This window comes from Rhynchophorus ferrugineus, unplaced genomic scaffold (genome assembly GCF_030347505.1).
Source record: "Rhynchophorus ferrugineus isolate W39M unplaced genomic scaffold, kcgeb_rfMv2 rfM11, whole genome shotgun sequence".
Taxonomy (NCBI): domain Eukaryota; kingdom Metazoa; phylum Arthropoda; class Insecta; order Coleoptera; family Curculionidae; genus Rhynchophorus; species Rhynchophorus ferrugineus.
This window is the reverse complement of record NW_027472590.1, coordinates 17198844-17224771: the sequence shown is the minus strand read 5'-3', so window position 1 is coordinate 17224771 and position 25928 is coordinate 17198844. Positions and strand designations below refer to the sequence as shown.

At 30.2% G+C, this 25928-nt stretch overlaps 2 protein-coding genes across 2 annotated transcripts; both read right to left on the bottom strand.

The window, feature by feature from the left end:
• Positions 1-2127: 2127 nt before the first annotated feature.
• On the bottom strand, positions 2128-6856 carry LOC143204478 (uncharacterized). Its single transcript, XM_076417026.1, has 7 exons — positions 6838-6856; positions 6509-6616; positions 6373-6441; positions 3407-3676; positions 2575-3351; positions 2262-2371; positions 2128-2196 (listed from the first exon to the last, which is right to left on the bottom strand). The coding sequence occupies exons 1-7, from the start codon at positions 6854-6856 to the stop codon at positions 2128-2130; spliced, it is 1422 nt and encodes a 473-aa protein (XP_076273141.1).
• A 360-nt stretch (positions 6857-7216) lies between these two features.
• On the bottom strand, positions 7217-16894 carry LOC143204477 (kinesin-like protein KIF6). The gene is made up of 9 exons (XM_076417025.1): positions 16876-16894; positions 16788-16828; positions 16668-16700; positions 16503-16607; positions 13918-14030; positions 13615-13863; positions 7819-8050; positions 7597-7764; positions 7217-7543 (listed from the first exon to the last, which is right to left on the bottom strand). The coding sequence occupies exons 1-9, from the start codon at positions 16892-16894 to the stop codon at positions 7337-7339; spliced, it is 1167 nt and encodes a 388-aa protein (XP_076273140.1). The 3' UTR covers positions 7217-7336.
• Positions 16895-25928: the final 9034 nt, after the last annotated feature.

Genomic DNA, 25928 nt, shown 5'->3' with positions numbered 1-25928 from the left:
TGTTTCTCCATCTATGATTTGTGACTAGACCGGCTCTTCACTACAGTATCACTATATACCTCTTTATTTAGAAGATCAAACAAATATTAATAGAACCCTGCATATTCTAGGTAGTCAAAATAGCCAGTTTATGGAATAATTGATAAGTATATTAATATCTAATATATAACATTATTTATATTCAATATATATTAATATATTAATTCTTCTATATATCTCTTCTAAATAACGTAACCTATTAAATTCATCAAGAAAATGGGCTTCTATATTTTTCAACTGGGTGTTTATATACTTGAGCCTTGTTTTTTTAATTATTTGATATAAAATTCATTATATCTTTTAGAGTAAATATATTTTATTATATATCGTATATTTCTTGGGCCCTTACATTTTTTACATTGGTAATTGTTTCTTGTAGAATGATCTACTTGCCCTCTCTGTTGAACATTTGTAGAGCTCATAGTAAAAGATGGCATATGAAGTTTAGTGAGTAAAAAGAACGATTCAGAAATGATGACGTTAAACTTAGTAACAAGTGGAAGATAAAAATTGTTGAAGTGATTTATAAAAACCTCGAAAGAGTTTTTAAATTATAAAATTGTCATACATTATAAATGCATTGAATTTATTAAGAGTGATGATGGCAAATGGCCACGTAAAACAGAGTGATGTCAAGGAGGAAGCTTACAAAATATGACGTATAAAGTATTAAAACAAGTCCCTTACTTTGTATAGCTTATAACGATTTGAAAATAGTTAGAAGAGTTAATTTTTTGTGTTGTTTTCTATATATAAAGAATCAAAAAAAGCCCCCTAAAGAATCAACTTATCTGATGATGTGTTCAGTTAAGTTGGTTTATTTGTTATATAATGTCAGTAACTCACCTTAGTAATTATAAACTCAATCCAAGCGTTAATCTTTCCGTTTTCGCTACTTAATCATTTCCCAGAATATGAATTTTTAAAAACATATTTCAACATTACATATGCTGCCAGCTGAATGTTAATTCTTCAAAGGAATTCATGTTCAGGTTTATTATATTGTTTAATATCTCCTTGAAAATTATCTGGAAATTCCTTTGAAAAACCTGTAAAGGACCTACGACGTTCCTTACTCTTCATATGATGAAAATCGTCTTCCAGGAATGTTTTAAGGTGTCACTGACTCTTTTTACATCAAAATGGCGAATATGTTGAATGATAAAATGACTAGTAATTTAATTAAATGATTTCTGCTATGTTTTTTTTGGACAGGTGCATATGAGTAAACCGAATCATTTAAAACCTTTTATTATTTATATATTGGATAAACTATGTATTAAATAAAATTACAAGAATGACTCACTTGAGAAAATGAGGCGATTGCTATTATTGTCATTTTCTAGAATATTTATTATAGTTTATTACCACCAGGCCTAGAGAAATGCACTTGCGGTACAGCGGGTAATAAATTACTTTGCTAATTATATTATTTACTTAAGAGACGTAAACTTTTAACTGAATGTATCTATTGTCATCAACACCTCATAAATAATACATGAGCATATATTCTGTTTGAAATAAAACGGGACATCGTAAATATGCATTGAACACATATATATTGATTAAAGAAATACTTAAGTTATTCTTAATTGACACAAGAAGGAAATATTGTGTATAGTTACATTCTTTTACAAGCATGTTTTGCATTACACAGCCAACATGTGGACTATAATTGTTATAATAAAAAGCTTTGATGACCCATTGAGTTTGTGAATACTAAAAATGCAGCTCTATATAAAAGAAAAATGTGTTTTTAAAGGTAAAAAATATTTTATAAATATTGTGATAACTGTCACAACCGACAACTACAACACAAATTAATCTTCTCCAAATGTGAGGGAGATAATTGACGGATTCGGGAAAACGGACTGATGTTATACCCACTGATCGTTCAATAATGTACAGTTGCAGCATTAATTAACAGCATTAACATTAATAGCATAATCATTAGCATTAACAGCATGTGAGAAGTTACTGTAAATTCCAGAAGCGTCAATTATTTTTTTACTTTTTAAGCCTGTTAACACTGTTAGAAATATCCATAGATGAGAAAAACGATATAATTTACTTTATTAACACTTCTTTTCAAACGGAAGCAAAACTAAGAATAATGTTACATGCAAATAAATCAAAAAACAAACTTTCGGATTTCATCTAATAAACAAACGAATCTTACAAGAGCATTACTTAACTAAACCGCAATTACAAACATAAAGTACATCCGAATTATTGTGCCATGCTGGACTTTTAAACCCATGACTTAGACCCATTATATCAACGGAGGCCTCAATAACTATACTTACCAGCGCTACTGTTAAACTGTGTTTGACTTTCATAAGTCGTTAAAATGTTTAAAAGCTTTCCATTCATCATAGGTTTTCTACACACTAAGATTACTAATAAATATGCTAATTTCAAAAGCATTGGTAATATATATATCATAGAGAATCCAAGAAAAGATATGTTAACAAAAGACACAATATGATAATATAAAATAATTTAATTATAAAAACTTGGAACGATAAAATTCACAAATTTCCTTATCAACGTCCTCATCTCCGGTTAGCGGAACCGTTTTCATAAATTCCTTAAAATTATCATTATCTGTAGGAAGAAATATTCCACAATCACTATTTTTCGCAGCATCCACTTCGCCATCAGAAATATTGACAGTATCATTTATATTATCTTCAATTTTATATTCATGATGTTTTGGCGAAGGAACCTTTTCTTGAAATTCAGGTTCTTTTTCAAGTTTATCAGGAATCAATTGAATGGGAGCTAGATCCAAATTTAACTTTAGTGCACTCGATTCGGTGGAAATGAAGGGTTCTGGCGCTGATTCGTCTTTATATTGCTTATTAATTACGCTCTCTACTTGATATTCACCATGACAAGTTACTTCTTCAATGTCGGTTAATGCACACTTGTTATTATATAAAATATTAGTTGTAAGTTGAGGTATATAAGTTAATGGAGTCGAGAAGCTATCAGAACAAGAGTTTAGGCAACAATAATTTCTTTGACTGTACAGGGCATCACCACAGATTCGACAGGTTTCATATTCCTTTTTGGGAACATGTTTCTGAGAATAAAGCTGCTCGCAGACACTGGGATTATTGTACTGACAGGTGCATGTTTGTTCACACCTATTGCCAATTAAATGTCGTTGATTTTCATCTATGTCATCACTACATTTCTGTTTAGCTTCATTCAAGCCAGCTTCCAACATAATTGTCTCATTTTTCAATTTTTTTAACTGGTTTATGCTTTGTTTGTAAAGAGTTTGTTGATATTCCAGGTCCCTAACTAAAATAAAGTATATACCTAAAAAATACACCCAAATTAATATGTATATGATTACCTTGAGTATTTTTTCCTAAATTATCCCCTCTTTTAGTACAAAAATTAATCTTCTCCATTATACATTTAATGTTTCTTTGGCAAATCGCGATGGTTTCATTATACATTTTAGCTTTGACAAGGGTACCTTCTAAAAGTTTTTCGTAGTATTGGATATCTTCAGATTTTTTCAACACTTGCGGAATAAAATCATCTGAGCTATAAGCCTGGTTTTCTACAGATTCTAGGCTTAATACTATATTTTTCTCTTCAGTCTTTCCATGAACATCTTCTGGAATTTCATGTTATATTTCATTAATGCTGAATAGTGTAGGAAAATTTTATTAATTCCGATATAGCAATTTATATAATTAACAGTATTTATTTTATTAATACCTCAATTTCATTATTACTTATCATTGCCTATTAACCCTAAATTTATGTTTACAATCACTTAAAAATATTTAATTACAATACATCGTTCAATTTGCTCAAATGACGTCGATATACATCGTCAGTAACGGTTTCATTAGCTTTAGCAGCGCGTAACACTTACTGCTTCTATCATATGCATAACAAGATTTGTTGCCATTAATATCGTTTCGGCATCCATTTCAAATGCTTCATTGCACTGACACATGACTTTCTGTACTTGGAATTGTCGTAGTAGATCCACTTTTCCTTTTTTAGAATGTTTCCCACAGCAAGCGAACGTATGGAAACAGTCAATTCATCATATGCTAAGCTTACTGAAAATATTTTGCGATATTGAGCTTGCTCTTATTCCGATAGTTAATTGTCTTTTTTAGTCCTCTAAATTCCTCAATATTGACATCAAAATCATCATTTTTAAATGATTAAAATCCAAACCGTTCCAATTTTAGATGAACGTCGGCAGCAAACTTCTTCAAATAACACAACATAAGCAACTAATGTTGAAAATGTAGTTTTGAGCTTTACAATATTATCTGCATACACAGAATAACTCTATAATACCAATGGAAAACTCTTATTTTATAGAAATGTTAGAATAAATTTAACAGGTAAGTTAGTTTTTTTATCAATTGTCTATCTTGCATTTTTGTCAATAAGTATTGGTGATAAAAATACATGCAAGCTCCTAATATATACTTTTATGGTCCATTTCCACTTCAAACATAGGTTTAAATACTAAACATTTGAGGAATCGATCATACCCAACTCTCGACTAACACTTTTTGCTGTTTATGAAGCTACAGAAATTGGCATTAATAAATTTGAAATTACTTCAAAAAGCATAATAAAAGAACCTGCTAAATTTTCACTGTCGAAGAAGCTGGAACAATATTTGTGCTGATAATTTAATTATCCGGAAACCGAACATAATTAATGCGATTTCAGAAATTTTTGATAAAATATATAAAAGCAGAACTAAATTGTGGAAAATTTAATGCATTCTTTATTAGAATAACTTTCCTCCACAATCCTAACAATAATCAAACGTCTTTGCTTGCATGACCTAATATCTTATATTTATCATTTAAATCCTAAAATCATATATATTTATAAATATCAGCATTTCAAATCGTTTCAGGAAGAGTACTTAGCATACGTAAGATTGTTTTTGACAACAGATAACTTACGTATAGTGGTGACAACTCATAAATATATTGATAATATATATAAGAATTGTTATGTTCCAATTTCTTTAACAGTAGATTTTTATTTTCTTTCTTTCTAAAAGCATTACTGAAATTTTATTTCAGTTTGACAATTAATTATTTATTTTTAAACGATTTACAGTTTTTTATTTAAAAAAACACATGGCTCTTATAATACAACTAGTTCTAAGCTACAACTATCTAGTAATTGTTCCTTCATATTGTTGTTAAAGCCAGATGTAAAATTACAAATCCAAACTTAATTAGTAGTTTGTGGATGCACCACTACTGGTGCACTTCATATAATAGTTTAAAACACGCTATAGTTTTCATATATTGCTAACAATATAATATTTTTATAAAGGTTTTTGTCTTTCCAACCCTAGATTTTTGTAGATATTTTCGTTTCTAATATTTTATGGGGTGTTAATAATACTGCGAAAAGCTTCATTTATAACGGTAATAATTTAAGCAGAGTGGCAATTTGGATTGCTGTCCAAGCAACCATTATAGTTTGTTAAGGCTCTTACTGAGTTCTGCTCGTGTCTTCTTGTACCTTGTTACCGGTAGGTAATCTTGTTTTTGTAGTGAAATCCAAGTGTAGACTTCATAACCATTCATATCTTCATATCCATTTCTTAGTTATCATCATCATATCACCATGTTTCTTAGTAGCTGTGTGTAGAAAGTAACCACAATATTGATCCTAAAACGCTAACTTATGGTAAACTTTCATAAATGAGTTTCGAATCTAAATAGTATTCAGTGTTTTATTCTAAAGTAACGATTATATATGTAGGATATTTGAGAATTTAACTCATCTGGCTAGGTCATTTTATTTATCAACTTGTATTCGAGGTCTTCGTGTAATACTTTATTAATGATTATTATTACTATTTATTTTTAACAAAAAAAAAACATTTTAAAATTTGAAATTCTTTGCTTGATATAAAAAAGGCTTGAAGATTATCAAAAAGTCTCAAAGTTAGTGCGCGTAAAGCAAAGCAAAGCTTAAAAGGCTAAGTTAATTGTTGCAACGTAATTATTATTTACATAAGTTTTAAAAAATTGTGTAGTTTTAAGTTTAGGAAAATAATAAATGATATTATTATTATTAAAACCTAATGGTTCATAGCGGACAGTATGTTGCGATGTAATCACATTTACATAAGTTTAAGGAAATTGTTCAGTTTAATTTTAGGAATTCTTCCAGAACTTCATCAAGAAGGATACCGAGTAAACAGAACAGACGTATCCAACAAAAAGTATATCCCATCGGGTCGTTGTCTTAATGTATTGTTGCGGTCATTAATAGAGCTTGAAGTCTCCAATTTATGCAATACCTCACCATATTTGGCCACTGCTAACACTGAAACTTCAATTTTCTGTCTTTCAATCTTCTTTTGAGAAGTATTCCCTTTAATTGTCGGTTCGTGGAACAGCTACTTATCTTATAAGTTTTTCGGTATTGCAAAGGCAATCACAATACTGCTCTTGAAATTCTAAGCGATCAGTTATCTCCACGTCAATATCGTCCTGAAACACTTCTATTTCAGGTTGTATTAAATTAAACTCTTTATATTGCTCTTTAACTAAATCACATCGGAGTATTAGATATTATACTCGTAAACCTGGGTCGAGTTCATCAATCTCTTATTTAGGTCTTGTTAATAGAACCTTTATTCCTATTTTGATATTCATTAAATCGACTAACGACCGTTTGTTAGTCATTTTAAAGTGATTTTATGATGCAAAATAAAATATGCAAACAACTATAGAGTAGTAGTTCTTGGTTCGCATAGTTTCCCCAGACATTCAACACAATGCGACATTATATCTTGTCTCAAATCATAGTTCTTTTCCCATTCCATAAATATTACGAAAGTCAGTTAAAGGTCTAATAAATTAGATCCCTAAACTACACAACAGAAAAATTTGTACAATTAACGTAAACTTAAATTTACACGACTGTCACAAATATAAATAATTAAAATAGCGTTGCAACATTATTATATAGAAATTAACCATAAAAGTGTTAACGTTAGTTTTTAGACAAGCTATATACAGAATACATCCAAACTGAAAAATCAACAAATTCAGTTTATTATTGTAACCATTGGATCAGTTAGATATTTTGAACTACTAGATTTTGAACCACTTTTCCTCGAAAACCATTTAACCCAGGAGATTTTAATAATAATTTCATAATTTGAAAAATTGTTGGTTTTGATGAAAATTTGAAGAATTTTATATTTTTTCTTTACATTTCCATCCCACAAATGTACTGAACAACCTATTAATGTCTAACAATATTAATAGCCAATAAATAATCGTATACCATTCATCTCTTGTAGTTTATGTAATTCTATTTGCAGCGATTGTATTTTATTCTTCATTACTAACAAATAGTAGCCGCATAACTTTGTATCTATTTTAATATCCATGTTATCGTTATTTATAAACTTTTCGATACATTTATCACATTTTAATTTGTCTTCTTCACTGACATCTTTAACGTACTGGAAAACTTATAAATTATTGTTGTTATATATAGCTAGCTTACCTATTTTACCACGGTGGATATATAACTTGTATTTTGTTGGGATAACTGTCGCTTTAGTTGTTGGATTTCGTCTCTGAGCATATTTATTTCCTGTTGCGGATGTTTGATCTCGTTAACAACTGGTTCAGTTTTAATTGCTGCTACTCTCTGTGCAAACATGCATGTGCTTATGGACTCCTATGAAAAAATACGGGTTATTTATTGAGGAAAAGTATAGTAAACCTCTACAACCTGAACGTGTTGCGAGGCAAATGATAGGGTAGCCAACATCACCGTTATACAGTTTCCACACAGGGAATCTTTCAGCATAAAAGTCAGAGTGCTGTTTCTGTAAGGAATATGAGATCTTTTCGACTCGGACAAAGCTAGGATGACTTGTTGAAGAAAGTGAAGGGATCGGTTGATAAATTTAGCTTCGGTTAAAGTAGTCCCATTGTTTTTAGTTTTGAACACGCGTTCTGAACTACAAAAATACAACATTTTAACTATACGTACATAATATAGGTTATTCAATAATTTCTGTTTAATTACTAAACTCTACTACTCTACTAAACTTTCACCATTTTTCATCGCTTTTTGCCATGTTGGCAGCGATCCAATCGGTCAATTTTCGGACTTTTTCTGAACAAGTGGTTATGACGAGGTGTTATTGTTCAGTTTTAGCAGCTCATACACTAGACCTCATTGATCACACCATATGCCCAACAAGATTATATTTTTTTTATAACATCTTTATTAGATACGCTTAGTACAATCTTAATTATTATTATTACAATTAATTTATTACTACTTTTCCTATGTGCTTGGATTAATTAACAAGCAAGACGAGTACGAGAAAATACATCAGTATGTATTCCTCAATTATAAAATTATAATTATTTATTAATTATTAAGTTATAGCTATAGTTTACACTAATAATACACACTAAATGTTCACATAAGTTCGTATGGTTTTGTTCGTTTCAGTCTCCTGATATCCTGTGCACTGTCCAGCATTTGTATTGCTTCCACGTTAGAATGATTTAGTAATCTTCTTTCGTGTTTCAAGGCGAAATCCTGCACAAATTCGCAAATCCATTTGATTTCCAGGTCATTGTGCAGTTCTTCATTGGTTACATAGCGATAGGCATTGGTAATCAATCGAAGAATCTTGTTTTGACAGCGCTGTAGGACTAACTGATTTGAATATTTAGTGCAACCCCATATTTGCACCCCATAGGTCCAAATTGGCTTTATAATTGTATTGTAGATCAACCTCTTTGATTTTAGATCAAGTTGGGAGTATCTTCCGACTAACCAGTATAGTTGTTTTATTTTGGTTCTAATGTGTTTTGCTTGTTGTCTAACGTGATGCTTCCAATTTAATCTACCGTCAAGATGGATTCCAAGGTATTTTGCTGATTCTGCTTGAGGAATCGGGCATCCACTGAGTGATATAATTAAGTTTTTATTATTTCGCCTTAATGCAAAATTAACGTGCACAGATTTGGAGCTATTAACTTGAATTTTCCAATCTTTTGTCCATTTGTAGATTTTGTTGACTGCCACTTGCACTTTTTCTATTGCCCTAGGCAGAGATATATCTTTTGCCATAATAACTGTGTCATCAGCAAAGGTTCCAAGAAGTGTTTCTTTTGTTGTTGGAATGTCAGCAGTGTAGAGCAGATACAGGAGAGGTCCTAAGACGCTACCTTGTGGAACTCCAGCCGAGATATTTTTAAATGTCGAGAACGCCTTTTCGTGCGATACTCTAAATTTTCTTCCGAATAAATATGACTCCAGCAATTGACAATAGTTACGCGGTAACAATTTGCTCATCTTACAGATTAATCCCAAATGCCAAACCCGATCAAAAGCTTGTGAGACATCCAGGAATATTGCAGGGCAGTATTTCTGTTCTTCAAACGCTCTTTCAATAGCCGCAGTTACTCTGTGCACTTGATCGATAGTTGAATGGTGATTTCGAGAACCAAACTGGAAATCTGGTATTGTTACTAAATGTTTAACACGTTTATATATCAGCTTCTCAAATAGCTTTGATATTGCAGGTAGTAGCGAAATAGGCCTGTAAGATTCGACTTGTTCTGCAGGTTTGTCAGGAACAAGATTATATGACTACGAATATTCCGCTTTGGTGCCAACCTGGACGAACACATAAATTTTTTCATTTGAGATTGTCGTAATAGATCTACTTTCCATCATCAGTCTCGCAAGCTTTGTATTAGTCTCTAATAACGTTTATGTAATAATACTGCTGTTTTGTTATTAAATGCACCTCACTATAATTATACTACACAAGATCAAATGGTTTGATTCTTTTGAGTCGGTGTCCCGTTTTAGTGTTATCCAGGAGTAGTAATACTTCGATATTAACATGAGAATAGAGCCTTTCGCCATGTCTTTATGTATCCTTGCGATTCTCTTGATTTCCTGTCAGTGGTGTCTCTGTCGGTATCTGGTATTGTAATTTTCATGTGGCTTCTTCGTTATTGGCTCCGAAAGCAAAAAACCATAATCTTGAATCGGTTTGAAATGGTATATTCAGTCAATTCCTGTAGCAGCTATTTTTGTTTTGATTATTTCCCATCTAATATAAACGTATAAAAACATTTAACAGCCTAGCTAGTCTTATGAGGAGAGTCTCTTGGAGAGTTTAAGATTGGTTTTTCTCCACTAATTCTTGAAATTAATTGTCTTTGAACTTTTCTGGTATTCCTGAACGTACTTTGTCATTAACATCAAAATTGCTACTTTCTTTTTTCGTTCGTTGAAACAAAATGTGATGGTTGAAATATGTTACTCTTCAGCAACAGATTCCTTCAAATCAAAGAACAAAGGTAATGAATGTGGAAAATGAAATTTTAAGCTTTCCAAATTTAGCAGCTGGATTAGTTTTTTTGACAATTATATATATATATATATATATATATATATATATATATATATATAAATTTCACTTAATATTCATAGAATGAGAATTAGTAACATCATGATGATGATTTATATATATATATATATATATATATACATATATATATATATATATATATACATATATATATATATATATATATATATATATATATATATAAATTTCACTTAATATTCATAGAATGAGAATTAGTAACATATATCATGATGATGATTTTGTTTATACAAATTTGCACTAGTTCACTAAATAATTTCAGTATTTGTCTGGGTATCTGTAGATAATAAAAATTTATTAACCATTGCGAAAATTTATACTTCAAGCTATAATTGCCCGGCATTGATTTACACGGAATAGAGAGAATGGACCTTGGCCGGCACGCCCAATGTGCGAGTTAGTAGTGATAATAGAGGATTGAACAGAATCTCTACCAGTCTTTGCAAACTCTCTTTTCCCAAAAAGAGAGGCTTAGAGACATCTCTAGCCTCCTAGGATACATCAATATTAAGGATCTGGTTATCTTACAATTATAATTGATATTAGTATACCCATGTCAAAGATAATTTACATCATGGTATAAAGAAAATAGTTTATCACTTCTCTTTTAGAATCATTTCAATATTTTCTAATCACTATTTAGTTATAAATTAATGTTCATATTAAACATGGGATATTAGCATTTCTGATCTCCCGGAATTTTTATTTCGGGCTCGGATAGATAACATATAAAATTTTGAGCTATTTGTCACTTAAACATAAGAAAGATCCTTGATTCATTGTTCATTTTAAGAGTGATCTATAGATAAAATTCCTCATTAATAAGAGTTTAGAGATAACCGATAACTATCACTAGTGATAACTTATTAAAACTGCCTTTCACATATTCCCTGTTCCAAAAAAAGTTTTATAAACATGTAGCGTCGATATGAATTTCCTTAATTAATATAACGACATATATTCGATCAGTGCCAAACTCAAACACGAATACGCGACATACAAATAATGGCCAAGTCGAATACCAGGTTCACAATTCGCACAAAACACACATGTATAAAATTTCCGTCCTAAACTGTCTAATTTATATGACCTTCAACACATCCATATTAAACTCCTTTGAGAATCACCTCAACATGTCCTTTCTAAATATTGATAGGTAGGTATAAATCTCGATAGGTATAAATATAGAAGTCATTCAAATGAGCAATAAATGCTCACCTACTATAAAAAAATAAACAGAGAAGACAGAGAAACAACAAACAGGATTGGACGGGTAATAAAAGCAATATCAAAGTTACATTTAAACCACACGAAGCCATCTCTTAAGCTCTGTCTACCTTCAAAGTTAAAAAGGATCTGCTAAATATAACAAGGTGCCTAGTTGTACGAAAATATACTTAGGTCAAACTGAGATAGTGTTCAGTATAACAATAAAAAAACATGACCAATGTGTGATATTTCCAGTCAGATTTGGCTAAACACTTTGGATGGATACTAGCCAAAAGGTTAAATTCGATAAGCACGAAATGTTAGCCATTTCACTGAGCTATTTTGAGAGAAATCATTGAGAAAACATCAGAAGTAGATAATACTTCCATATATAACACCAAAATAATCTCAACAAAAATAATGGGGTAAAAGAACAACCCGATCTGATTTTCCATCTTCCATACGATAACAAACAGGTCACTTGAAATATCCCCGGCCTATCATAGTAAAACACATTTTTTGTCAAAATTAGTTTTTTTTATTCAACATAATTCCCTTCATGGGTGATACACTGATTATAGCGACCCTCCAGCTTCTCGATGCCATTTGTGTAGGACGATTTGTCCTTTGCTTCAAAATAGGCCTCAGATTCGTCGATCACCTCTTCATTCGACGAAAACTTCTTCCCAGCGAGCATTCTTTTGAGATCTGACCACAGGAAATAGCCGCTGGGGGCCAGATCTGGAGAATACGGTGGATGGGGAAGCAACTCAAAGCCCAATTCATGGATTTTTGCCATCGTTTTCACTGAATTGTGACACAGTGCATTATCTTGGTGAAGCAGCACTTTCTTATTCTTCAAATACGGCCGTTTTTCGGCGACTTCGTGCTTCAAACGATTCAATAACGCTATCTAATAGTCGCTGTTGAAAGTTATTTTATGCGCATCCCAAAATACGGACACCCTGACGTTGCCAGCCGACTGTTGCGTTTTCCCACGCTTTGGAGCCGGTTCATCGTGTGCAGTCCATTCGGATAAGTGCCGATTGGAGTTCGGAGTGAAATGATGGAGGCATGTTTCCTCCATTGTTACATATCGATGCTAAAACTCGAGTTTATTGCGCTTCATCATCTCCAAACACTGCTCCGAATCATCAACTCGTCGTTGTTTTTGGTCAAAAGTGAGCTCGCGTGGCACCCACTTTGCACAGAGCTGTCTCATACCCAAATATTCGTGAATGATATGATGTACACGTTCAGTTGATATCTTTAGAGTGTCTGCTATTTTATTCAATTTCAATTTACTGTCGTTCAAAATCATTCTGTGGATTTTTTTTCGTCGGTAACAACCTCTTTTGGGCGTCCACTGCGTTCACCGTCTTCGATGCTCATTTTAACACGTATAAACTTAGCATACCAATCCTTGATGGTTGATTTTCCTGGGGTAGTGTCCGGAAATTCGCCATCAAGTCAAGTTTTTGCTTCAACTGTATTTTTTCCCTTCAAAAAGCAATATTTTATCAACACGCGAAATTCCTTTTTATCCATTTTTATCACGATAATAAAAGGTTCTTCACTTAAAATGCTATAATTCACAAACTAATGATCCGAGAGCTGTTAAATTTATACACGCAAAACATATGGATTTAGTTCTAGTAGCGCCATCTATGTGTCAAGCCGGGGACTTTTCAATTGAGCTGTTAACTAACTAACTTAAATAGGATAACCGGACTAGGAGAGTTTCAGTATCAAAGCTCTCGCACTCAAGATGCAATCTGTAATTATTACGAAACGTCGGCTTGTTTTTGTTAATAAATGGGACTACAATCAAATAGTCAATAGCTTGGATATAACCGCGTAAGCCTAAAGCTAGAACATAACTTATTAATTACCCAGCCAAATCCACAAAATTAAGCTTAGACTTGATATAAATATCGGTTTCCTTCCCCCTGAAGTTGAAATGGATCGTGAAAATACAGTGTGATCTTGACGAATATTCATTTAAAGGTGTTTCGGCTATAACTCTGTTAGTTTCGCCCAGAAACAAGAGACGCATAGCTTCCTCTTCAGTGTTAACGGGAAGTATGTTGATGTTTCGCAAATGAGCCTCGCCATTTCGGTCTTCCAAAATAACTACTTTACTACAAATAAAATATACATACCTGTCTAATTAAATTATTTTTTTTTATATTTACGGCAAGTCTTCTAGTTTCAAGGCAACTTCTTTGTTTTTGGATTTCAATAAGTCATAACAGATCTCTTTATAAATTTCAACATATGATATGTACAAAGATGGTTTATCTTCCTCCTACGAATAAAATTACATGTAAATATTACATCGTTATTTACATGGACGAATTCCAAGGAAAACTATAAGAAACAATCCTGGAAGACAATCAGGAATCGAGAATTTGTAATATTCTGTGCTTGCCTTATCCTAACTCAAGACACAATATCAGCGATCAATTACTTTTCTAAGTAACTTAACATTTTAATCCTCCAAGAATTATCATAATATGTTAATATATTAATTTGTCTTACTTTTGATGTAATAGGTTGATGTTTTGTGAGGTTGTTTGGTTATCGTAAATATGGAAGAATAATAGAAAATCAGATAGAAAATTTTATAGATACGATACATTCAATACCAAATTCGTGTACATTCAAAAAGTCCATAATAAATATTATTCAGATTTTCTTTTCACTTTTTTTTGAAGCCACCTAATATGTTGCATTACAATTTAATCAGCTGTAAGTAATTTCGAGTCGATAAAAAATAAGATCCAATAAATGTTCGAGAAGGATACGAACTGTATTAATTCCACGAATCATGTTATATTCGCGATGATTGATATAAGTAATTTTGGAGTGAGTCTAATGTTTGGTAAACTTTTAAAATTGATGTTGATTATATGAACGATCAGGTATTAGAACGAAAGTATTCTACACAAATTTTTTTTAAAATAATTTTCGTTATTTTGTCAATGTATATATAATATATAAAAGATTTCTGTTGTGACTGTGATAAACTCTATTTACTGTTCCTACAAATAGATACTGTAAATCCAATCTCATTATTTTATTTAATGAAGTAATACAAGTGGTATTTTTGCCTATTATTTATTTGCCTATGTAAATTTGTAGAATTGTCTGAGATAATATTAATATGTCCATTATAGAAGGAGGGCTGTAATAAAGTCCTCTATTCTAAGAAATTCGTGAATATTACTCAATGATGCGATTTCAAGAGGATGGGGGCTACCTGCCATATATTTAACGCCAACAATTCAAAATAAGAGACAACATTGTCTAAGAACAGGCGAGGATTTCCACAGCTTGTATAATATCATTTAGATTAGTGTTATAGATCTTGTCAGAAAACAAATCATAAAAGCTTATGTACAATAATGTAAATGTACATGGAAATGCTTATAAATTGAAGAATTCTGATATCATCTCCGCCCACACAGCTGGAGATTTTTTTTTAGTTTTTGTAAACAGATTATATATCAGACAGATTATCTACAAAATTCTGAACTGAGAAAACAAAACAAATAAACAAAGCATTTTTAAGCCAAGGTTGAAGTCACAAGCAGTAACTACTTTTTCATTCAAACTAAGCTCTTAAGCCATTATATTCATATAATCCATATAAATTATTTTTGAAATTTCAAATTCACTATTTAACGATTTTATGAATGACTGTGGAATTATTGCTGCAATTTAAGATTATTTCCAAACACAGTGATGTGAAGAATTGAATGGATACGTGGGAATGTAAATCAACATTTATATATAATATGAATATCATATCAAAGAGATATTCTTATTTATCAATTCCCTTAGATGAATCGACAGATATTACCAAACTACAAAACACAAAATATGTAATGAACATAGACATTTAAAATTGTTAATTCTATTCCAAGTTTCTTCAAACGGCGTCTCCTCCAACAGCAGCGCGATGGTGCCAACCCGAATTATTACAACAAAGGGATATCAAATGGTTAAAAAGAGGTAAATTTTATAGCAACTTCCTGATTTCTGAAACCGTAGATTTTCTTCGCGAATAAGATGAAATAGGTGAAAATTTAAATGATGAAACTTGGCTTAGTGGCTTAGTGCTAATAGAGTGCTGCTAATCTGCAATAAAATAATCTCAATTATTTTCCAAATACACAAATTTAAAAAAAACACATTAATTGAAATATCGAGAAATATATTGCGGAAATCAAAAAATAATTATTAATAAAATGTATTAATAATAAAGATATTGAAATAAGATTCCAGCATTTTCCTTCTAAAAAAGATTTAAGCGTGAAACGCATTAGCTAAGACATATTCCATATCGTTCAAAAAGTATTAGAAAACGAAATTCTATACCTACAAACTGGTTTAATCTTACATGCTAGAAAAATTGAGAAATACTTTTTGGAATATGTTATTAATATACTTATATTCCTTATATATTTCAGCACCACCAAATGTGACATTATATATCCTTGTTTCGAGTCTACATACGAGTATATAGGAGGTATTTCTATGCAGAATCTAACGAAGACTAAACAATATTTGACTATTAGGTGTATATCCCGAATCAGGATGTACATCCAATTATGACTCCTTCGTCAGAAGCATGCAAAAGGTGAAGATTACTGTCTGCTTTATATATGATGCTTTATTTATTATGTATTCACTATGTATATTTTATTTTAATTCATCAAGTAATTTTATGTAGTTTATTTATTGAAAGTAAAAAGGCAAAATACCAATGTGTTACCTGCTCCATAATCGAAAATATATATTCTAAACTTCTAGGTATAATTCCTCTGTATTTATATTTTCTGCTGGAGCCTGTCATTGAATATGTTTTACCACTGCCTGTCTAGAATATCATTTATAAATTCATGCCCAGAAAGTAGTATGTTTTCAGAAAAGAGGTTACCTGTCCATATGCGAAAATTGTACTGTTAAATCCCTGCAACACACTGTCAGTATTAATTATAAAAACTTCTATAATGTCAAAATAATATAACAACCTCTTAACACTGAACATGTTATATACCTGTTTATTATCGGTTTCGCTATAACACTGAATAATTGTTCCTGGTCAGCGTTTTGATCAAAAACCTTACTGAATCTATAAAATACACTATATAAAAAGATTGTCATCGATATATGCTTACGTTAAACTACCATACTTATATTTTAAGGAACTGAGCTTATGACTGTTATTACTGTGTATAAATATATTATCTGTTCCATTTTGGCGATGAGCTATGTCATAAAGCTAAGGATACAAATTAATTAATGGACAAAATAATTTGTGATATTTACCTTATAATCATTGGCAGCCTCTTTTTTAATACGTGCATATATCTTAATCGATTTGGAAACCATTGAGATAAAATGTAGTTTTATCGACAACTGTCAGCTATCATTTTCATTAACAGTGACATCCCGTTTACGAAGTCAGGTATGAGGTGGTACCAATAGTTGTCATGGTCATACTCTCGTGGACATGACATCAGATCGCACCATTATTTCTATTGGCCCTCCGGTCCTATCCTAACTAAAATTTAACGATATAATATATATAAAAACACATATTCAACTTATCATTTCAATTTCAAAATTTCACATTTTACTTCAATTTAGAACATATTATATTCATATTTATATCTAATTCTATTTGATGATTTTAATATGGAAATGTCTCCTGATGATTCCGATATGGGGCTTGGTGCCATGTTTTCATTTCCAATTAGTAAAGGATCTGTGAATATACACAGGCTATTCATTTCAATTCAAAGTGCATAGACAATAATACCTTACTATTTAAATAACAAACCGCTTCCTGGTCACATAAGACCCTACGTAAATCTAAATTATCATTAGATAACAAGGTTTTCCTATATAAGTCAATACTTAGGCCCATTTGGATCTATGGTATTGAACTGTGGGGTACTACTAGCAAACCTAACATAGCTATTCTCCAGAGATTCCAGAATAAAGTGTTGCAAGTCATCGGTCGATGCCCCATATTACGTGTCCAACAAACTGATTCAGCCCTTAGAACCCATAACGAGTGTGATTCGAAGTGTTAGTGCGTACTCTGGAAGACTGTTAATGCATCCTAATGCACTCGCTAAACAGTTAAATGTGCGCGATGACAGTGAACTGATTAATAGACACAGAATGAAATTTAATAATCCCTAGAATAAGTTAGAATAGTCTTTAGAATAAGTTAGGATATACTTTAAAATAAATTTGTATAGTTTCTAGAATAAGATTTAGATTAAACGTTGTACATCAAATCACTTACTGATGTGATCTTCTACATGTTTTCTACAATAATTTCTTAGTAAATGGATCAAAATTAATCGTAAATATATAAAATTAATAAATATTACATAATATCCCAAAATCATAAACAAAAACAAAAAATAATGTCAGCAAGCTCAATTTTGCCATGCACTTAAAAAAATATAGTAACAACATGAATATGACAAGTAGACAAGTAGTAACAATCATAATATCGATTAATTATTATTCAATTATAATATTATTTTATGTACAGCTACAGAAAGTATCAAGTTAGTGGTGAATTTGGTTTTGAGGGCTTATTTCTGAGGAATAATAGTGGCGAAACCCAATGTTAAGCGATAGGGACCAACCTTAACCACGACGTTAAAGGCCAACGCACATTAAAAATGATTGTATGTAGGCAGCATAAAAATAACGCGACAAAAGTGACAGTAGAACTCAACAGTCACACTACATTAGTGAAACAAATTTCCCTTGGAAATTATTCACACATCCAAATACTCTCTACTATCCTACTCTACTATTCCACACTCTACATTCTACACGAAAATTTGTAACTATTTTAGAAACAATGGTGGCTCAACACCTATATATTACATTATAGATATTAACATTATATTAATCCCTTGTAACTATATATAGTCTATTCGAAGTTATTTTGTACATACGTCATCTAAATTTTGACGTCAAGACATTGCAATATTGCCGCATCAACTCTGAGTTTTAGTTCAGTTTGACATACAACATAATTCTAATTTAAATAAAATAATTGAACAAAAAATGTTATCAAATATAATTTATTTTAACATTATAGTACATCTAAAAACTACAGTTAATTATACAGCCGCAATAGTTTACAGGTTAGAGTTAAAACCTCTTATCACTATTGCTTTCAAGAATTTTGCATACATCAACAACACGGACGACTTTTACAGGCTCATTCGTGTACGTGTTCGATCTAATCAGACAGCACTGTGCCTTTTTTTAACTAGAATAAAATAAGAGGGAAAATATTGTCTGATTCTAAAAGATTTTACAAATTGCAGCAGGCAATACATGAAACATCTTGATGACGTATGTACCAAAACACTTCGAATAGACTATAAATATATTTATTAGTTCATCCAGAAATATATTAACCAAATTGGGCTTAAATTTCCGTCTTGTCCTAATGATATTTAAATTCTATTTTTTTGATTTCTGATTATCTGTAATTGCAGTATTTGTGTTGTATCTTTGTCTCAATTTATATCTTTTCTGTGCCCCCACTTTTTGCATCATCACTTTTTCTACCATCTCTCTATTATATTCTCAACATACTCCTGGTCAGATTTTAATTTGTTAATTCCACAAATTTATTGTATTGCATCTAATACTGAATTAATGATATAATAATTTCAAATTTATTTCATTTGTTTCGTTGTTTCTCTATACTCATCTGCCAAAATTCCAAAACTCTATGTTCTTATGATTTCCAACTGTATACCAACTGTTTCAACTCTTCTCGGTTAGCGGCTTGCACCATCTCTTATCTTTGTTAGTGCTCAGTAGTACAACTCCTGTGTCAATTGCCTCCTACGTATTCTTTCTTTCTATCGATATATTCTATAATTCTTTTTTTATTTCTACATCTCATGTTTATAGATGGATTTTCTTCTAATCGAAGATCGAATTTACAATTGTCGTTGTCATATTTGTAATGTGTATTTTACTGGTTGTTATTAGTGCAATATACTTCTCTCAAAGTGTTTTCCAACTTTGCCTACTATTTACTGAGCAGCATTTTCTATGAAGATATTTCTAATCTTTTGATGCGATCCAGAAATCAAGGCATCAACATTCTTGTATTTTCTCTTCATAAGAAATAAGATTCTATCGGAGCAAATATATCTAAGAATTTCTATATAGGGATCTTGCAAGGTGCCATCGCGTTTTTCTCATACTGCAATTTCCGTTGATATCATTGTTATTATCAGCTTTACCATGGGCTTCTAAAAGCAATTAAGGCGTTTAAATACGTGAAATCTATATTTTTCAGATAAGCCCAACATTTATTTTGTTTATTTAATGAATATATTATACAATGTTCTGAAAACCTAATATAATTCTAATATCAAAATAATATTTAATAAATATTAATACTAAATGAAATAAACGAAATAAATTATTAATAAAATTTAAAAATCCAAATTACATACAAACCCATTTATAAAGTTATTAATGTTGATTATAAAAATTTATCTAGTTTATGATCTTTGTAATTTATGATTTATAAAGTTAATTTAAATGGATTTAACTTTATTTATACAAGTAACTTTTTGTACTTAAACTTAGTAACTTATACGTATAAGATGTAATATTAAATAATCTACACAGAAATGTCGCAGGCGCCAGGATAGGAAATAAATTCTATCATAAATTGTATTGATACTAAATGGCGAATGCGCCGGTGGATGTACGATTTGGCGTATCAACAGTCCTGTCTTTTCTCTTCATAAGAAATAAGATTCTATCGGAGCAAATATATCTAAGAATTTCTATATAGGGATCTTGCAAGGTGTCATCGCCTTTTTCTCATACTGCAATTTCCGTTGATCTCATTATTATTACCAGCTTTACCATGGGCTTCTAAAAACAATTAAGGCGTTTAAATACGTGAAATCTATATTTTTCAGATAAGCCCTACATTTATTTTGTTTATTTAATGAATATTTTATACAATGTTCTCAAAACCTAATATAATTCTAATATCAAAATAATATTTAATAAATATTAATACTAAATGAAATAAACGAAACAAATTATTAATAAAATTTAAAAATTCAAATTACATACAAACCAATTTATAAAGTTATTAATGCTGATTATAAAAAATTATCTAGTTTATGATTTTTAGAATTTATGATTTATAACCTTGATTTAAATAGATTTAACTTTATATATACAAGTAACTTTCTGTACTTAAACTTAGTAATTTATACGTATAAGATGTAATATCAAATAATCTACACAGAAATGTCGAAGGCGCCAGGATTGGGAATAAGTTTTATCATAAATTGAATTGTTACTAAATGGCTAATGCGCAGGGTGGATTTATAATTTGGGGTATATTTAAATTGAATTCTTGTAAACTAATAATACTGATAGAAATGTCCAATATATATATATATATATGTATATGTATATCTATGTATATATATTTTATAGATATGTATATGCAAATACATATATATATATATATACATATATATATATATAATATATATAATATATATATATATATATATATATATATATATATATATATATATATATATATATATATTTTATTAGTACGTATATAAAAAAAAGTTTCAATTTTCATATAGCAATCTGAATTGTTATAAAAAACTAACGTTATTTTATTAAAACTTAACGAAAATACAAATAATTTGCTTTCTAAAACTCGTTACTTTTAAATAATCCGATTGTTTCGCTTTAATAACAGGACTATAATCTTTTACGACAATCATAATAGCTCTTTTATCCTGTTTCTATTTATTCCCGGTTACCCCCGTTGCATCTCGCGCATTTCTCTTTCACCGGTATCGGATTTTCCTGCAGCTAAGATCGATCGCAGCGTGCGCGCGAGGTTGCAAGGGCACAAGACCTGCGCCAATTTTAGGTTGTTTCCACCAGTGGTAGAACCCTTTTCATTAATAAATAAATAGAGTAGTACTGAATAATCATTTAGTTTTCACCTTTTAATAAATCAAGTCGTATAAGGATAACGATCAAATATTATGGACTACTGATGGTGAGCTATTAACAACATTTGCTTTCAATTATTTAAATGATTGAACTAGAGAAATTAATATTATTATATTTAATTGAATAATTAACAAGGTCTTGTCTTTCTTCATAAGAATGTTGGATAATTTGCAGGTTTTAGTACAATCCTAAAAATAGCTTTATTTATATTTAATATTGTCAATAATAATCGGGTTGACTTGATTTAAACACATTTATTTTCTGGTTATGTTATATATAGTGGACTAAACAATGGCGATAAAACTAAATTAGATCTAATATCTTCCTAAAAACTTTGCTAAATTGTGCTAAATATTTAGGTATGAGACTGAAGTTTGCCAGAATGAAAATAAAAATATAGACAGCTATATTAGTTTTTGGAAGAAAACTGAACATATAAATAAATATTAAGATCCTAATTTACACATTTTAACATTAATAGAATAAGGTGTTTTGTATCACAGTGGTTTTTGTTACTTGCATTGGATATACTTAGTACAATCTTAATTTACAAATTAATTTATTACTTTTATTCTGTTTTATCAATACACAAACAAGACGATGTCAGTATGTATTTCTATAATTAAAATTAATTTGGAACACTTAAACTAAAGTTAAGACTAATGCGTTAGTTACACTATGCAGATTCTAATTTCCTGCATATTATCCAGAAACTCTATTGCCGTGATTTAGTAATCCTCTTTTATGTTTTAAGGCGAAATCTTGGATAGCTATTCGTTAATTAATCAAAGACTTGCAGCCCCATATTTGCATTCCATAACTTCAAATAGGTTTTATAATTAACTGATAAGTCAATATCGTTGATCTTAGGTTATGTTGGAAGTCTTCTTCTAGATTGTTCTTTGATTTTGAGTCCGATCTGCTCTGCCATTTTTCTAACATGATGTTCATAACCTAGTGAACGTAGTGTATACAATGAATATTTGCATCGAAAGGGAATAGAGTTAGTGAAGTATTTACAGTTAAAAAAATTAAAAGATAAATACGAAGCCGGGCTACACCTCCATGAAAACCCAGAAACTATTCAAGACATTGTCAAGATAGTCAAGACAATGTTTGCAGACTAATAATATGTAACAGAATTAAATATTCCAAGGCCCAATGTTATATGGTACCAAAAATCTAACAAACTATCTTTGAAAATCTATTGCATATTAATATGAAAACAACGGCAAATATTTTTTTCGGAATAAAATTTCAATTAACCCCGGTATTGTAGTTTAAGCGCTCTTTTCCCATCATAAAATACGTCCGATCGAACAATTCGACCGATGGCGGAAGCGTCAAACCGACGAATTCAGACGCGGATCAGCAGAAAATATTTTGGAAGTCTCTGGGCACAATGTACGGTCCAAAATTCGATAATAGTTAACCGGTAGATGTCGGAAATGTAAAGATTTATGCACCTGACACATTCCGGCTTGATGAATCACGTGTTCGTTCTATTATTTGGTAGTGAAGTGAAATTATTTTTAATATTTCGGATCTAAATTTGGCGAATGCCGGAAACCTGGATAATATTCGATATTTAGCAAGTGAGTACAGGTTTGTTTTTATAGTTAAAATGTGTGGAAGTGAAGCTCTCTCTATGCTGTGTGTATTTTTTATATGATATTAAATATATACCGGCTTCAGACACAATAAACGACAATATGTTAGTTGTATATATTAATTAACACATGTTAAAAGATTCACGTGGAGTATTATTTAAAATCGTACAGTATTTTACACATGTTACACTTTTTAAACAAATATTTATCATTTTATAGTTAAACTTATATGAACAATGAAAAAAAACAAAATAATTTTTCAAACTAATACTGCACAATTGCACACTGTTGCTTGTTTAAGAATATAATAAAAATCGATGAATGTTTCCTTTTTATCAATAAATATTTAATTTTTTTGTAATAATTTATTATATTAATGTTTTTCCAAACTGCATAATATTATTCCGACATATTGCGCCAGAAACATAATATTATATTAATAGCAGATCGTAATAGATATCTTATCTCTTTAAATATTACATAACTTACTTTTTATAGTGACTTTCTAAATAATTTAATATTTGTAGGTGATATATTTCAGTAGATATAAAACACTTGTTTGCTCTCTCATTTACGTATTGTATTAAGACTATTATAATTGTATGTGGATAAATTAGAGCTTAACTTGCATCATATAGCTACTTATTATTATAAAACATTTTTAAATATTAAAAATGCACAATATGAAAATGTACGTAAAATTCTATAGAAAACACGCTTATTTTTTGATCAAATCGTACTAATATTTACGATCTAGTGATCGCCTTGTGATCGAATTTATCTTGTATGTCTTATAATAGAGCCAAAGGACTTAATTAAAAATGATATGTCACTAAAACTTGTTTTCACAGTATTTTCAATATAAAATCAGCAAAGGATTTGATATATAACATTATTTAAATTAATACATGTCTGTATATTAGATGATATTAATATATATGCAAACTATCTCAAGAAGTGACACTGAATAACATTTTTTAAATTACATTTAAAATAATCAAACATCCATTAACTTTCAACAATCAGCAAAGTATTAATAAGTGTAAATTAGTACGCCACTGAACATTATAACAATGTGTGATAAGTAAGATTATTTTCAGAACTGTAACAACTTCACAGTATCAAATATAAGTATACATGATATTTCATTATTTTTAAGTTATAAGCATAAGTATGGAATAATAAATGAAGTAATATATGTTTGTATACTGATTATTGTATATGTATATTAAAACAATAGCGAACGAAATTAAGATAAATTATATCTAATTTCCGTTAATTTTCAATATTCAAAAAATTATTAACTAATTTCTTCTTATTCCTACGTGTTCCATCTATGCAAATTATGTAGTTACTTTCATTTTAAATTCTGGATATTTTCATTTATGTATTCATATATTCCTTATCTTTTATTCATATATCTTACCTAAAATATATATTACAAAAACAATTTTGAAAAAGGAAGGACCATGAACAGCGACTATTACATAGCGTTATAAGTTTGCCAATGCATTGTTTGAAGGATGAAATCGCCGAAAAAGGAGAAGAAAGTGAAGAAAAAGAAAGTGCTGCTTCACCAAGACAATGCACCAATCCATGAATTGGGCTTCGAATTGCTTCCTCATCCAGGGTATACTCCAGATCTGATCCCCAGCGACTATTTCCTGTTCTCAAATCTCAAAAGAATGCTCGCTGGGAAGAAATTTTCGTCGAATGAAGATGTAATCGACAAAATTGAGGCAAAAGTTGGAGGGTCGCTGTAATCAGTGTATCACCCTTGAAGGGAATTATGTTGAATGAAGAAACTAATTTTGCCAAAAAAATGTGTTTTACTATAGCAGGCCGGGGACTTTTCAATTGACCTGTTATATCACTTGTATAACATTACATGTGTGCATTAATTTTAGTTTTTTAATTAATTTAAATATTCTTTTAAAGTATACGATATTTCTATTATTAACTTCTGTCTGTGGATGCAAAAGAAAAACATAATATCCGTTACACTTTAATTAGGAAATAATATTTTTTTAACTGTTACATGTGCCTTAAATGTATCCGCAGCATTTCCTGTATTATTATTTTACATGTCTTTTTTTAGTACTAATACGATATATGTAGATATGTACATGCTTGCTAAGATATAGAACGACGATCCATTGATATTTGTTATGTTTAGTTTTTGAATTATTCTTTTTCGAGCTTAAACTTTATTTAATTTAAAATAGAGCTATATTTCCTATAATATTTAATCAACAAATAAGCCTATTTCGTTTACACTACATAAATAAGTCTTATTAAAAATGCTTGATGTAAAGCGTCATATCGTAAGATTGGACTTATTACTTTAAAAAATAATTACTTATTTAAAAATATCACACTCGAGCATCACGTAAAATTTTATAAGGTTATGATTTTTCTAATAGTTATCTCTTCAATCGCATGCCTAATAGTCATAGCATAGCATAACTAATTGGTGTTTAATGTATGACTTTTGAAATAAATACTTAAAATTGGATGCC